Below are 14,927 nucleotides of genomic sequence, written 5' to 3'. Positions count from 1 at the left end.
ATCCCATCATGTCCACCACTCTGCCGGTCCTGGCCCCCCGCCTCCCGGGCTGCCCGCCGGCGGTGGACGACAGGGCCTACACCAAGGAGCACACCGAGGAGGAGTGGGAGGCCATGCGCGAGGTCATCAAGAGGCTGTACATCCGCGACAACCGCAAGCTCAACGAGACCATGGCCATCCTGCAGGCGAGGCACGGCTTTGCAGCGACGTGAGTGCAGCCTTTGTGACTAAGTAGAAGAAATCAAAGACCTTAGCTGATTCGCGTCCCTTGACTTTTGCCCGGGGAATAGAGAGCAAATGTTCAAGAAGCGCTTAAAGAAGTGGAATCTCAGGAAGCGCACATATCGCAAGAGCCCCTCGGGTTCCACATCTTCCACTCCTGCGCAGATTGCCGAGGCATACTGCCAGAGTGCAGTAGCAGCAGAGACAGAGACAGTTGACGATCAGACTGCGGCGTCCTCGTCGTCGCCTGAGGAACAGTCTCCAGAAGAGGCCAATGACACCTCCATGGCCCTCATCCGGCCCTCTAACAATGTAGGGCCCTACGCAAATCTCGAGCAGGTTCTCGGCAGCGTCTTCTCATGGAGTCAGTCCAAGCTGGACGCATATCCCGTTGCGTCGGATCCCATGTCGAGATATCTGGCGAACCCAAATCACCCCCCTATCCAGGACAGCCGGACAATGTACCGGACGTTTGAGCTTGTTTTCGATCTGTGGTACCACGGAAAAGGGAACCTTGCAGGTTTGGCTGCACGGAGAGGCTTCTATGTACTTGAGTTTGTCCTCAGTGAGGACCACCCGGACCTCGTATGGCACGTCCTAGACACCATCTTTGACATGGTGGATCGTGGACATCTTCAACTTCTGGGTTTATTCTTGGATCATGCTACTATTCTGGCACAACGACAGCTGCCAGCTCAACACCCACTCCTCCGGATTCTACAGCAACTACGGACATGTGATTATCATTCAGATCAAGGGAGGAGTTACTTGTGCCATATACTACGTCAGGCCTGGATGCGAAACGTCGACATGCTGGCCGAACACATCGAGTCCTCGGATCCACAACGGCTCTGGCTCTACGAACAACTTATCTGGGATGGACGAACGCGGCTGCGCAAAGGGAGCGAGCTCGCCAAGAGGCAGGACGCCATGTACCACGCCCTCGAAACAATGGCCGAGGCACAAGACCACGGCCTCACAGTGGACGACTCTGACCGGCTACGAATAGAGGCGCTGCGTCTCGAGTTTACGCAGATGGACGTGGGCGACAAGAAGAAGGCCGAGCAGCTGGCCCTCAACCTCCTCAACCACACGAGCTCCGACACGGGGGCGGGGTCCAGATCAAGCGATCGGTTCCACGCGTACGCGCGCAAGATGCTCGCCCGAGTCCAGCAGGATCGACAGGAGTGGGACACGGCCGAGCAGAACCTGCAGTACGCCATCTACAAGCGCGAGGTGGCCCACGGCACGCTCAACAACCTGCGCGTGATCCGCGACATGTGGGTGCTAGCCGCGCACTACCAAAAGGCCGGACGGCAGGGGGACGCGGACGCCATCACGGCGGATGCCCTCTCGAGGGCGCAGCTGTACCTGGAGCAAGGGCCTGACTGAATTTCCGGGTCGTGATACGGTGTCCTTTGGAGTTGGCGGTTCTAGAATGGGGTGGGATACCTGGTGGGCTGCATACACACATACCATGCGAGTCGGAATACGTTTTTTAATGATTTGAGTCGAATCCTCAAACAAACCAACAACAACAGCAACAACAACTACTACTGCTACTTGTTAAGCAACAACCTACCTAGTTCATCTTGGAGGATCAAAATCTGGTTCATAGGGGAAGGGTCTGGTGGTTTCATGGACCTGGGGTTGAAAATGGACCTTGGCTGCAGCCACGTGTGCACCGCCACAATGACGTTGACACTTTTTGGCCTCAACGATAGCAGCCTCTACTTGGTACTTACCTACCACCAATACAAATTTACCTACTTCAGTAACAACCTGGCCTCTACCTTGACTCTCTGCCTAGACACATCACTCGCTAGATCGCTTCTTCGTTCCCTATACTCGTCTACAGTGTCAGAATGGCTACCGGAGCTCCCCCAGACTACTGTGAACTCTCCAACAACCCCACCATGGAATGCGCCGACAGCTAACACGGCGAATACTTCAGATGCCATCCTTGAGGTCTCTGAGACGGCCACCACTCAGCAGATCCGCGATGCCTACAAGCGGTATGTCCGAGATATCGCGCCTGAAACTTTGCTGACACCTCCTACCAGTGCTGCCTTGAAGACGCACCCCGATCGCGTCGCCAGCACCTCCCCAGACCGAGCCGAACGAACCCGCAAGTTCCAGCTCGTCAACGACGCCTACTATACCCTCTCCGATAACAACCGCCGTCGCGAGTACGACGCCCAGCGCAAGCTCTTCAACACGAGCACCCCGGCCGACCCCTTCGAGGAGGACATCCCCGAGGGCGAGGAGGGGGCGGCGCCCGAGAGCGCATACTCATGGGCGTGGAACTTCTTCACCAAACAGGCCGGCGGGGCCAACGCGCAGGACCGTGAGCAGACGGAGAATGCCCAGTTCAGCGACGTGTTTGAGGAGATGATGCGGGAGGAGGGCATGGCTGAGGGAGGGGATAACCACCCCACAGGCAAGTTCTGGGGCATGCTGGGCGGCGTGAGCGGCGGCGCCCTGGGCTTCATCGTTGCCAACGTGCCGGGCATGGTAGCTGGCGCCGTGGCGGGAAACAGGCTAGGGGCCATCCGAGATGCCAGGGGCAAGAGCGTATATGCCGTGTTCCAGGTATGTTTTCTTATACGCTGTGGTGTAAGTTCAAGCTGACTTTTCTTCGTAGGAACTTCCTCAGGATGACAGGGCCAAGCTGTTGAGCCAGCTGGCCATAAGGGTGTTCAGCCATGCTGTTGGTATTTGAGCTAGAGTCTCTTGAAGGGTTTGCGGTATGGTTGGGCGCCGGGAGTTTGTTAGTCTTGGCTATTGAAGGGACGGGTATTCTCTTTTCTCTGGGTGACGAGGATCAAGTAATGAGGGCTGTTGGTCAGGCGTACTGATTCGATAAACGAACCTTAGTCGGGAACCTAGAATTCAACTTTGTTTGGACATTGAATTGCAAAGACAACAGCAGCTCTGAGTCTTATGTCGTAAGTATTAATTCAGTATATGGACTCTTCTTGCTAGTGTTGGTTGCTCCCAATACACCCCTGAAGTAGATCTCGCCTTATATCCGTACTGAGAGATTCCACATTGAAACCCCCATCCACTCAAATATGACATATCAAGTGGACTCTGGCAAGGATTCGACTATGAGACCCATCTTTCCTTCCAATCAGGCTTCAAACCCCTGTCCCACGATCTTACCCTCGTAGAGCATCCCCTTATGAAGCCCCCAACATGAGCGGAAACAGCCTGTGACCATACTGGGCGAGAAACTTCCCAGGAAACTTCTCATGCCATAAAAAGTCTGCCAAGATCACTTCGAGCTCCAAAGAATTCGAAACACCCAGTAAGATGAGTGCCTTGGACAAGTTACCGGAAAAGAAATCCCAGTCTTGGCCAGACTCAAAAGCCGCGGATGCCCCTATCACCAGACACCAGAGTAACCCTGGTTGGAACACTGGCTGGCTGGAAAACAGCATAAAATCCTCCCGCAACTGTTCCCTAAGGCGTCTAAGAATCGCTCGAGGCAGGTGATGGCCCGGGACCAGTTCCCGAATGATCAAGTAGAAAAAGGCGTGTGCTGTCGTCACGAGGATGCGCCCTTGGGACGTGAGACCATCGCCCCCCAGAGTTGTCTGAAGATGGTGGTCAACAACGTTGATCAGTACACGAAAGTCTTGCATGGGCACGTCCTTCGACTTCAATGAGTATTGTGCCTGCCGTACAAGCGAGAAGTTGTCCTGAATGGTTGTGTCCTCGAAGCTGGACTCGAACACTCCTAAATGCGCTAGGCTTGGGGTATTGGCAGCGTCAAGTATACGGAGTGGAAGCGATATCGTATCCATGGTAAGGATCATGGGAAGTATGGGCTTTGTACCCAGTCCAATAGCAGCTTGAATGTCGGACCTATCAACGTTAGAGATGGGGATGATCTCCTTCGACGAACCCACCAGTTTATCACGCGAGGGACGTTGACATTCTCCTTGAGCTCATCATAGCCTCGTCTCGCTCGGATCAAGAGATCAACAGCTCTCAGGTGCACACAGGCAGCCTCATAGTTTCCTTCAGTGCCCTATCAAATAGTCAGCACCATGCAAAGACTGCAGCACAAAGCCCCGACCTCGATGTTGGCAAGACTGGCGATCGTCCCGATCAGTATCATATCGTTGACACCCATAGCTAGTCTTTCCCGAACGCCCTGAATTACTAGGGCCTTTTGCTTACATCCTTCGTTCGCCACCTTTCTGGGATCCGGCAGCAGCTGTGACCAGAGAGCTGCTGCCAAGCCCAATGTTGTATGCATGAGCAGGGGATCTGAAAAGGCGTAGCCTTCCCACCATTGCTTTCGGATGTAGGCAATGGTAGCGCGAAGGTCGAATCGAGAAATGACTGCCCCTGTTAGTAAAGACGAACGGTTTTCCCCCGAGTCGACGTACAGAATCTGATCAACTTGTCGTCATTGTCAGTTAGAGGAATGGGAAACGCGTTGAAAGGGTCTCCCCGGCCTTGGCTGGGAGCTTTGACAAGATCCCATGGCGTGTTGGGATAAGTACCGGCGTCAAGGTGGTCAGCGGTGACATCCCCTGGTGAGTTGGCAGAGTCTTTTGTGAGAGTCCTGACTGTCGATGCTGTGGCGGCTTGTTTCTCCTTGATCAACTGAGAAACCTGTTGAGACTTGCTTGGCCCGTTCGAGACCCTGAATCGACCCTTGAGTGTATCTTTTTGCCTGATGGTGAGCTGGGAATCCTTGGACCCCCTAGGATCTATTGCTCGACTCTTGCGTTGTAAACCGCTCTTGACTGCGTGACTCCTGGTAGACGCTAAAGGTCGTTTTGAGATGCCGTCTGAAACTACAAATGTGAAATCGGTCATAATTGTGTCTTAAAAACCGAAAGGTGCATCGGGAATGGTATCGTGAAAATTTACGCTCATGCTCTAAGAGTGATGGATGGAGGCGTTGATACGGATAGTCAAGCATTAGTCAGCACTAGCGAGCTTGACTTGAACGAGTTCTCAACGCCTTCACGGGATGCCATATAGGAGGTGTCTTCTAGTATTCAAATAATCATCTAGGCGCGTAGCCCGTCACTCATATACTTAATCATCTCATCACCATGAAACGAAACGAAACCTCCGAGTCCCTTACACCATGAATGCGCCTCATGTGCTCCGTAAAAAGGTCTTGGCAAGTCTTGTTAACATTGATGCCAGGACGGTAGAACTCCGTGAGGAAATTTCACATACATTTTTGTATGACCCAAACTCATAATCTCGACATCTCTTCCTGCGCCCACGGTTCTCTGTTTCGGAGGGCAAGCCAGACGTACTTCGTCCTTGGTGACGGTATCGCAATGTCCGTGTCCGTCCTCTCAGACCATTAAGTTTACCCTAGGTATCCAGCGCCTACATAACCTATCTTCTCGAAGAGGGCTGGAACCCAGGAGGAGGGGGACCGCCAGGGTTGAAGCCGGGAGGCGGGAACTGAGGGTTTCCAGGGAATCCAGCTGGAGGGGGAGGGAAGTTTCCAGGGAAGCCAGGAGGGGGCGCTTGGTAATGATTAGAAAATCTTCTTGGATAGCGAGAGTTGGCAAACTTACCACCTCGACCACCTGGGAATCCAGGGCCACCGGGGAAGCCAGGGAAGCCAGGAGGGGGAGCACCACCGACGCCGGCAGCAGGGCCCTAACAAGAGAGTCAGTAACCTGCTAGATAACTTCGATATAGAACAAGGGATGCGTACGGCCAAAGAAGGAGGGGCAGCTCCTCTGCCAGCAGGGCGAGCGACTCCAGGACCAGCCGCCAGGGCAGAAGAGATTCCACCAGGGGCACTCTTTCCAAGTCGAGCGCTAGGGTCGGCGGGGGGAGGCGACTCGACGGAGAGGGAGATGATGTGAGCGCCTCGGACGATCGTGAGACCCAGAGTTCGCTTCTCCTCCGACTCGATGGTTTGTGTCGCGGAACCACTCGCGCCAGGGGCAGCTGGCTTGTTCTGCTTGCGCTTGACGCGTCGGAACTCTTCAGTGTCGGCGAGGACGAGGTTCATGTGCTATGATATGATTAGCCCTGGTCTAAAACCGCAGTCAAGTGGCATATCGAACCTTGTCAAAGGCAAGCATCTGACCGGTCATTGCCCTGCCATCGTTGAGGGTAACCCGCATCCGCCAGTTAATCTGTATCGAGAGCGTTAGCTTGGAACAAGCAATCGCGGAGCATGAAGCAGTAGAGCCTCATGCGCTCGTCGGGGTATACGTACGTAACCGGCCTGGAGAGCAAAGAGGTTAGCATCTGAACAACAAAGAGCACTCGACGCGTGACGATGGGCCAGAGAAACATACCATCTTTCCTTGCTTGTTCGACATCTTGGCGGTTGTTGCGAGGACTAGCTAGCGCAGTGCCTCTTGATTTCAAAAATTGGTGGTTGATCGCGGAGCTCTTGCGCGCGCGATCGCAGCCTTCAATGCCTGGAGCTCTGAAGGTGAGGATGATGTCCAAAATCTGCGGAGCCTGATGGAGAAGGCTGAGAGGTACACCGACAATGTACCGAAATGACGCTAGGCCGAATTTGTCATAGCCACCCCCACTTTGGCACACGGCTCGCTTGAGGGCAGACAAACCCTCAAATTTTTGTAGGTTCACAAAATCTCAAATCCACTCTCCGCAACCTCGCGATCTTCGACAGACAACTTCATCACCAGGTCCGACTAATCAACCGCAGCAATGGCGTCCGAGAAGACTAGCAACCCCATGCGGGAGCTCAAGATTCAGAAGCTCGTTCTGAACATCTCCGTCGGCGAGTCTGGTGACAGACTTACCCGTGCCGCCAAGGTGCTCGAGCAGCTTTCTGGTCAGACCCCCGTCTACAGTAAGTTTTTGCGCATCACGAACCGAGGCGATGCGATTTTCTCTGACCGAACTTTTCTACAGGCAAGGCCCGCTACACCGTCCGTACCTTCGGTATCCGACGTAACGAAAAGATTGCTGTCCACGTCACCGTCCGAGGCCCCAAGGTAATTACGAGCAATTCAACAAGACGACGAGCGAGACCAGGTGCTAACATGTCCCAAGGCCGAGGAAATTCTCGAGCGTGGCCTCAAGGTCAAGGAGTACGAGCTCCGCAAGCGCAACTTCTCCGAGACCGGCAACTTCGGCTTCGGTATCAGCGAGCACATCGATCTTGGTATCAAGTACGACCCCTCGATCGGTATCTACGGCATGGACTTCTACTGCTGCATGACCCGACCTGGTGAGCGCGTCACCCGCCGACGACGCACCAAGAGCCGCATCGGTTCCGGCCACCGCATCAAGCGCGACGAGACCGTCAAGTGGTTCAAGTCTCGCTTCGACGGTATTGTCCGATAAATGGATTGAATGGTTTATTGTCTTTAACGGATGGTCACGGCGAATATTGAGGGGAAAAATCACATGGGGCATGTATTTTGTTGCCTTTTGCTGCTGCATCAGCTCGACCGAATTCAGTCGAGCCACGGCCTGAGAGACCGACCGGCACTCTGCCGGCTTTCCGATATTCACTTTGAATGTGACATATGCCATCATTCTTGCCAGATTATTGGTATTTTGTCTACTTGGCCTATCGTTTTTGCGTCTACGTGAGACGTGTTGAACAATGTCCCTATGGGACTTGGAAGCTCTGCTTCTGGCACATGATGTCTTTTTGCTGAGAGGCATCATCAGGCCATTGGAAGTATGAATATTGTAGATGGCGTAGGGACCTCAACGAGGAAGCCAGATGTACTCGAGAGTGTCAAACGAGGAGATGACCCTGTTCTGGACCTAGTCCATAACTAACCAGTTGTCATGTTCCAGTGCTCGACTTTACGAACATGAGGAGCTGTCATGGTAAGGTTTCAACAAGAGAGCATCACACCATCATGAACACAACAACCCCGACAATTTGTAGACCAATTCCACAATGCGGAGGTGCACCCCAGATTCAACGTCTGATAACTTTACTTGGGGGCATGGGGCACATTTGCTGTAAGACGGCACGGGGCTCAAGAAATAAACGAGACACCAACGACGACGGTGAAAGACAGTCTAAATCCTCTCAAATATTATGGATAAATTGTTATAACACACACTAAAATGAATCAGAGATATACTAATAAAAGGCAAAGCTTTAGACCTCTTCTTACAATTCTTCTTCCTGGTGTCTCGTTCTTCCTTGACCCTCGTGGACGATGCACAAGACTCTTGATGACAAAGAGATGAAACAGGTTGAGCCGGAAAAATCACGGACCAAAGGCGGATTCACGGGCCACGACAACTTCAGCCACCCCAGCTTGCGATTGATTGATCAATGGATGAATGGGGGCAGTTGGCCTTGTTGCTTTGTCTTGGCTTGGCTGCTTGTAAGCTTGCGTCGCTGCTATTCTCTCACTGCTCTGTCCTGCTCCGTAGCCGGTCGCCAGGCCAGCCCCAGGGTTCCACCGCAAAGATGGAAGCTCGTTGGGCCACACAGCTCCTCCGAGATCCCCTGGCCCATCTCAGTACCGCATTTCTCAGGCACTAACTGTCTAGGCCTACCCGGGTAATGCCGGTCGGTCGGCGGTACGGGAGTTGCTTGAGATGCGAGTTTCGGCGCGGCGCCAGCAGCCCGCCAGGAGGGACGTGAGGGAGATCTGGAGATCTCAGATCGAGTCAATTGACATGTAGGCGAGGCCTCTACCTAATCAATTGACCCCCTCGGCCCCCCAGAGCAGCTCTCGACACCTGCAATTGATGTCGGACGTCAGCTCGGCGGACGAAATGAAGCTCCGAAATGGAGCGGCTAGAAGAAAGCGAGCTAAGAAATTGTTAAGGCTGCCTCGGGATTTCCAGGCAAAAACGCGCAGTGGGCCCTGATTGGGCGGTCGGACCAGCTGAGCCCCACCTTATCCCTCAGACAGACTCTGCTCTCCATCACCGTCCTTCCTCAAAAAACTCCATTTGCTCTCCTGCAAAGGCAGCACCGCACTCCCCAATCTCCCCTCCCTCCAATTGCACCTGGCTGCAATTGCTCTCCTTTCATCTCCAAACCTCCCGTACCTCTCTTAATATGTTCCGGAACGCCCTCCGACAGTCGACGCGCGCCGTCGGCGCTGTCTCTGCTGCTGGCAGGGTCGCCGCGGTAAGTCGTGCTCCCCCGAGCCCCGAATCGGCCTCAGAGCCATCGACCAGCGACTCCAAACAGCCTGCACCATCGCCAATCCATCGTGCGAGCTCAATTGGGTCGTCGGACCAAGCTTCCATCGCCCGCAAGAGCTTTTTCGAGCTGTTTTGGCCCGCTGTCGCTGCTCATACCGCCGTCCCATTTTCGGGCTTCGGCTAACTTGTTTTTCACCACTCAGGTCCGAAATGCCGCACCCGCCTCCATCAACGCTGCCCGATACTACGCCTCCGACGCCAAGGCTACTCCCACTGAGGTCTCTTCCATCCTCGAGCAGCGAATCCGTGGTGTCCAGGAGGAGTCCGGTCTCGCTGAGACTGGCCGTGTCCTTTCCGTCGGGTATGTGGATCATTAGGAAGCATCCGGAACGAGGCTGTGGGATGGATCCTGTGAGCTCTTTGCAGCGTCACATCGCAACACAACACGACACCATACCACGCCTCCGCCCCTCCGGATGCCCTGGGAAGATGCAATTGGGACCCAATCGATGCTGACTATGCGTCTATAGTGATGGTATCGCCCGTGTGCACGGCATGGCCAACGTCCAGGCTGAGGAGCTTGTCGAGTAAGTGCCGATCGGACTCCGATCATCGAGCTGGCATCTAACAACCAACAACAGGTTCGCCTCTGGCGTCAAGGGCATGTGCATGAACCTCGAGGCCGGCCAGGTCGGTGTTGTGCTTTTCGGTTCCGATCGTCTCGTCAAGGAGGGTGAGACTGTCAAGCGTACCGGCGAGATTGTAAGCACAACCCCACCTCAACCGTTGGTATGCGATCATATAGACTTACACAAACCTCTAGGTGGATATCCCCGTCGGCCCTGAGATGCTCGGCCGTGTCGTCGACGCTCTCGGCAACCCCATTGACGGCAAGGGTCCCATCCCCACCAAGGAGCGACGCCGTGCTCAGCTCAAGGCTCCCGGCATTCTGCCCCGAAAGTCTGTCAACGAGCCCGTCCAGACTGGTCTCAAGTCCATCGACGCCATGGTTCCCATCGGCCGTGGCCAGCGTGAGCTGATCATTGGTGACCGTCAGACCGGCAAGACTGCCGTTGGTCTCGACACCATCCTCAACCAGAAGCGCTGGAACAACAGCAGCGACGAGAAGAAGAAGCTCTACTGCGTCTACGTTGCCGTCGGCCAGAAGCGATCCACCGTCGCCCAGCTCGTCAAGACTCTTGAGGAGAACGACGCCATGAAGTACTCCATCGTCGTTGCTGCCACGGCCTCCGAGGCCGCTCCTCTTCAGTACCTCGCTCCCTTCACCGGTATGTACCTTGCTCTAAAGTCGCTCCTGCCCTTTGTTTTGCTTTGTGTAATGGTCCAGTGGATACTCCTTCCCTGGACATGGACACTCCTGCCACATGGATCATCCGTGAGCGAGATCCTGAACTTCAGAACGATATCTCACAACACATTGCAACAACTGTTGTCGCGCTTCAGAACAACACGAGAACAATTTATTAACTGTTTGACTAGGTGCCTCCATTGGTGAGTGGTTCCGTGACAACGGCCGACACTCTCTTGTCATCTACGACGATCTTTCCAAGCAGGCCGTCGCCTACCGACAGATGTCTCTGCTTCTCCGACGTCCCCCTGGACGTGAGGCTTACCCCGGTGACGTTTTCTACCTCCACTCTCGTCTCCTCGAGCGTGCTGCCAAGATGAACGACAAGCTCGGTGGTGGTTCCATGACTGCCCTTCCCGTCATTGAGACCCAGGGTGGTGATGTGTCTGCCTACATTCCCACCAACGTCATTTCCATCACCGACGGTCAGATCTTCCTGGAGTCTGAGCTTTTCTACAAGGGTATCCGACCTGCCATCAACGTCGGTCTTTCCGTCTCGCGTGTCGGCTCCTCTGCCCAGCTCAAGGCCATGAAGCAGGTTGCTGGTTCCCTGAAGCTTTTCTTGGCCCAGTACCGTGAGGTCGCTGCTTTCGCCCAGTTCGGTTCCGATCTTGATGCCGCCACCAAGCAGACTCTGAGCCGTGGTGAGCGTGTAAGTTGAATCCATTGTTCCAGAAGAAAACAGATACTAATCACTCTACAGCTCACCGAGCTCCTCAAGCAGAAGCAGTACTCCCCCATGGCCGTCAACGAGATGGTTCCCCTCATCTTCGCCGGTGTCAACGGTTACCTTGACAACGTTCCCGTCGGCAAGATCCTCCAGTGGGAGTCTGACTTCCTTGCCCACCTCAAGACCAACGAGGCCGACCTCATTGCCACCATTGACAAGGAGGGTGCCCTGTCCAAGGAGACCGAGGCCAAGCTCCGTGACGTCGTCCAGACATTCGTCAAGAGCTTCCTGGGTTAAATATAATCAAAAGCATCTTGCGCGGAGAAGAACGGGGGCTTTTGGGGATGTCGCTATCTATACCGAATAACTGTAGTCGTGTTTTCTCTCTTGAGGCGGAGGGAATAGTCGAGGGGTCGCGCCTGATAGGAGCGGCGGGATGAGTTGAGGGAGATTCACCCGTCGTATTGCCACTTGTAAAATAGAGCACAAAACTCAATGAACGCCCTCGATTCCTTTTGTTCCAACTTTCCTAAATACTGTTCCTGCCGCCTATTCCCAAGTGAGACTGGCGTTGAATGTGTCTGTTGAGCTGTTGCAGTAGCGGTGTTTTGTGTGGGGGAGCGATCTCGGAGGAAATCCTCGTCTAAGGATGATTATGAAGAATGATCAAGATGTAGTAGAATTGGTAGATAATCTACATAAGATTATGAAAATATTGCCTATTTCTGAGTATTTTATGTAAATTTGTTTATTATCAAGTCATAGCCTTAGAGGAGTAAGTGTATGTGTTCTGTTGTTCTATTGTTAGCTCGGTTTAGCTCTTAACCTGCATGGGAGCTTGAAGCTCTCTCAACATTGACATCATGGATCATCTTCTCCCCTTCATCATCTCTTGAGGCACACCACCGAGGAACTCTGCGACCTCGTCAATGGCTACACCTGGTGTATCTTCTCCCCTTCATCAAGGGCTGGGCTTGTGACCATTCCGCTCCTCCCCTTCATCATCTCTGAGGCACCGCAAGCGCAACATGGAGACCGTCCAGGAACTCCACGATCTGGTCGATGGTTATACCTGGTGTACCATTGGCGTGGATGCTCCTGAGTGGTATGTCTGTCCGATCTACAAGACTACACTCGGGGAAGAAGAGGCGTTCAACCAGATCTGCTCTCGGACACCATTCACTTTTGCCCCGGGCTTGTTCAATATCCTCGGGTCGCCCTCACCCCCACGCAATAAAACACTGCTGCAACACCTCAACAGACATACTGTCGACAGAGCCCTCGTACAGCTTTACTTAGAATAGGTTTCTCGAAGAGAAGGCCATATACCGCCCGAACTTTGGTGATAGACGCTGGTGGTAGGAAGCGGAAGAAGTAGAGCGACGGGGAGCGATGGATCTCAGATCCAGGCCAAAGGGCGAGCATACCTACCCTAGGCACCCTCGGCATAATAAGTATGAAGATGAGATAAAACTTATAAATAATATATATAAAATTATGAAAAACATGGCCTGTTATTTTGGCATTTGTATATAAGTCTGTTTATCCTGAGGTCCAAGCCTTAGACGAGCTAGACGTGCATTGCCGTTCTTGGGTAGAGCTTTTGATCCACGTGGGAGTGGGAGCTTGGTGAAGCTCGCAACAGTGACATCATAAATTGTCAAGTTGTTAAAAACAGGCTCAGCATCAATGAATCTCAAGACTTGATAAACTTGCCCATTTCTCAAAGGGAGCACCAATTGATTGCCTTGCAAGTCTCGATTGCGCTCATCCTCTGATCCGACTGCAACCATCCCAATTGGATCTTCCCCCACCTTCGCAACGAACGACTCCAACTTGACCTCTCTCCAACACAAATCACCAACTTCTAGATCCTGCAATGTCTACCAAGGACCTCAACATGTCTGCCGCTACGAAAAATGTCCTGGCCAAGGTGCGGCGCATCATCCCGCCGATGCTGGAATCATTCCACAAGGGTTCGTACCTTCGCGGCTCAGCCGGCGTGGACTGACTGATCTGAGCAGGCCAGCTGGGCCGAGTGGCCGTCATAGGAGGTAGCGAGAACTACACGGGTGCGCCGTACTTTTCAGCAATGGCGAGCGCAAGACTAGGATGCGATATGGCGAGTAGCAAGTCCTCAACCCTAGGATATACAACTTGGCTAACCAATGCTCCTCACAGTCCCACGTCATCTGCACACCCGCAGCCGCGACCGTCATCAAGTCGTACTCGCCGAACCTCATGGTCCATCCTCTGATGCGTCAGAGCCCGGCCCCGAACCCGAACCAAGACCCGGCGACCCGGGACACATCTAAGGACCCAGACTCTGACCCAGAGCACATATCGGCGCAGATCATCGACCTGCTCCCGCGGCTGCACGTCCTCGTCGTCGGGCCCGGCCTCGGCCGTGATCCATTGATGCATGCTACCGTAGCACGCGTCATCCGCGCGGCGCGCAATCGAGGTACACCCGTCGTGCTGGACGCCGATGCTCTGATGCTGGTGCAGAAGGATCCGGGCCTGGTGAGAGGTTACGATGGCGCAGTGTTGACGCCCAACGTCGTCGAGTTTGGCAAGCTGTGTGAGGCGCTCAAGGTCGACGTCAGCGAGGATGCGAGCGAGACGGCGCGGGTTGAGGCTCTAGCCAAGACGCTCGAGGGCGTAACGGTTATTCAGAAGGGCGCCAAGGACTACATCTCCAACGGCGAGACAACCCTTACGGTCGATCTCCAGGGTGGCAGGAAGAGAAGCGGTGGACAGGGAGATACCCTGACGGGATCCATTGCAACCTTCTTGGGGTGGAGGAAAGCATATCTCGACCGTCTTTGGGATGTAGGCCAGAATGCTCTCGGCGAGCATGAACTGGTTGGGCTGGCAGCTTTTGGTGGTGCCGCTATTACAAGAGTAGGTTCATCTCCTTTTCTTTGTTTCGAGAGTGACCCGGCTACTGAACTGGATGCATCTGTCAGCGCCGCATTGAAGAATCACATGCTCACCGTCAATAGGAGTGCTCTCGTCTGGCCTTTGCTAAGAAGGGCCGCAGTCTCCAGGCCAGTGACTTGACTGAAGAGGTGCACGTTGCATTCCTCAACATCTTTGGGGAAGAAGACGAGGAGGCAGATTCGTCGAGACTATAGACACACATAAAGGAGCTACGAAGACACGATAGGCAAACATGTAACAGGCTATTCCTCGATTTGTCCAAGGCCCAACGGCTTGCTCTTTGATGTGATGTGCAGTTGACCAACAACAAAGAGAGAGCAAGTAGCCAACTCTCTCTGTTGGCACATGGCTACCTAGACGACGCCATCTGGTCAAACTCGGCCCATCGGGCCTCTGGACGCCGTTTCCACGCGACAAGGCTCGGCAGATGGGCCGGTACGCTTGGCTTTCTTCGCATCTACAACCTATGCCGTGTTGTAAAAGATTCCTCGCTCGGAAAGGGCGGTACCTGGGAGAAATCAGAAACGAGCCAAACGGGGGCATCCTTGAAGATCAGCAAAGCCCTATGACATGGACGACTTGGCTGGCCAGTCTGGGTGTGCCAAATGGGAACAA

General features: G+C 54.0%; 7 protein-coding genes across 7 annotated transcripts; 5 read left to right on the top strand and 2 right to left on the bottom strand.

Moving 5' to 3' along the window:
- Nucleotides 1–8: 8 nt before the first annotated feature.
- NCS54_00077500 (Clr5 domain-containing protein) lies at nt 9–1,614 on the top strand (the record flags this gene model as incomplete). Its single annotated transcript, XM_053146414.1, has 2 exons — nt 9–208; nt 291–1,614. The coding sequence occupies 2 exons, from the start codon at nt 9–11 to the stop codon at nt 1,612–1,614; spliced, it is 1,524 nt and encodes a 507-aa protein (XP_053002389.1).
- A 300-nt stretch (nt 1,615–1,914) lies between these two features.
- Nucleotides 1,915–2,944, top strand: NCS54_00077400 (J domain-containing protein; the record flags this gene model as incomplete). Its single annotated transcript, XM_053146413.1, has 3 exons — nt 1,915–2,237; nt 2,286–2,814; nt 2,867–2,944. The coding sequence occupies 3 exons, from the start codon at nt 1,915–1,917 to the stop codon at nt 2,942–2,944; spliced, it is 930 nt and encodes a 309-aa protein (XP_053002388.1).
- Nucleotides 2,945–3,404: 460 nt separating this feature from the next.
- On the bottom strand, nt 3,405–5,058 carry NCS54_00077300 (Hypothetical protein; the record flags this gene model as incomplete). Its single annotated transcript, XM_053146412.1, has 4 exons — nt 3,405–4,092; nt 4,137–4,258; nt 4,307–4,575; nt 4,623–5,058. 4 exons carry the CDS (start codon nt 5,056–5,058, stop codon nt 3,405–3,407), a joined length of 1,515 nt encoding a protein of 504 aa, XP_053002387.1.
- A 540-nt stretch (nt 5,059–5,598) lies between these two features.
- NCS54_00077200 (Sm domain-containing protein) lies at nt 5,599–6,545 on the bottom strand (the record flags this gene model as incomplete). Its single annotated transcript, XM_053146411.1, has 6 exons — nt 5,599–5,732; nt 5,784–5,868; nt 5,927–6,232; nt 6,285–6,356; nt 6,440–6,448; nt 6,522–6,545. 6 exons carry the CDS (start codon nt 6,543–6,545, stop codon nt 5,599–5,601), a joined length of 630 nt encoding a protein of 209 aa, XP_053002386.1.
- A 358-nt stretch (nt 6,546–6,903) lies between these two features.
- NCS54_00077100 (Hypothetical protein) lies at nt 6,904–7,545 on the top strand (the record flags this gene model as incomplete). Its single annotated transcript, XM_053146410.1, has 3 exons — nt 6,904–7,048; nt 7,111–7,193; nt 7,252–7,545. The coding sequence occupies 3 exons, from the start codon at nt 6,904–6,906 to the stop codon at nt 7,543–7,545; spliced, it is 522 nt and encodes a 173-aa protein (XP_053002385.1).
- Nucleotides 7,546–9,139: 1,594 nt separating this feature from the next.
- Nucleotides 9,140–11,666, top strand: NCS54_00077000 (ATP synthase subunit alpha; the record flags this gene model as incomplete). Its single annotated transcript, XM_053146409.1, has 8 exons — nt 9,140–9,313; nt 9,534–9,691; nt 9,861–9,917; nt 9,972–10,092; nt 10,154–10,619; nt 10,679–10,726; nt 10,831–11,351; nt 11,403–11,666. Exons 1-8 carry the CDS (start codon nt 9,242–9,244, stop codon nt 11,664–11,666), a joined length of 1,707 nt encoding a protein of 568 aa, XP_053002384.1. The 5' UTR covers nt 9,140–9,241.
- A 1,582-nt stretch (nt 11,667–13,248) lies between these two features.
- Nucleotides 13,249–14,506, top strand: NCS54_00076900 (ATP-dependent (S)-NAD(P)H-hydrate dehydratase; the record flags this gene model as incomplete). The annotated part of the gene is made up of 4 exons (XM_053146408.1): nt 13,249–13,345; nt 13,394–13,441; nt 13,504–14,273; nt 14,375–14,506. 4 exons carry the CDS (start codon nt 13,249–13,251, stop codon nt 14,504–14,506), a joined length of 1,047 nt encoding a protein of 348 aa, XP_053002383.1.
- Nucleotides 14,507–14,927: the final 421 nt, after the last annotated feature.

This window comes from Fusarium falciforme, chromosome 1 (assembly GCF_026873545.1).
Source record: "Fusarium falciforme chromosome 1, complete sequence".
Lineage (NCBI taxonomy): Eukaryota > Fungi > Ascomycota > Sordariomycetes > Hypocreales > Nectriaceae > Fusarium > Fusarium falciforme.
The sequence above is the reverse complement of the archived record's forward strand: the minus strand, read 5'-3'. Positions and strand labels throughout refer to the sequence as shown.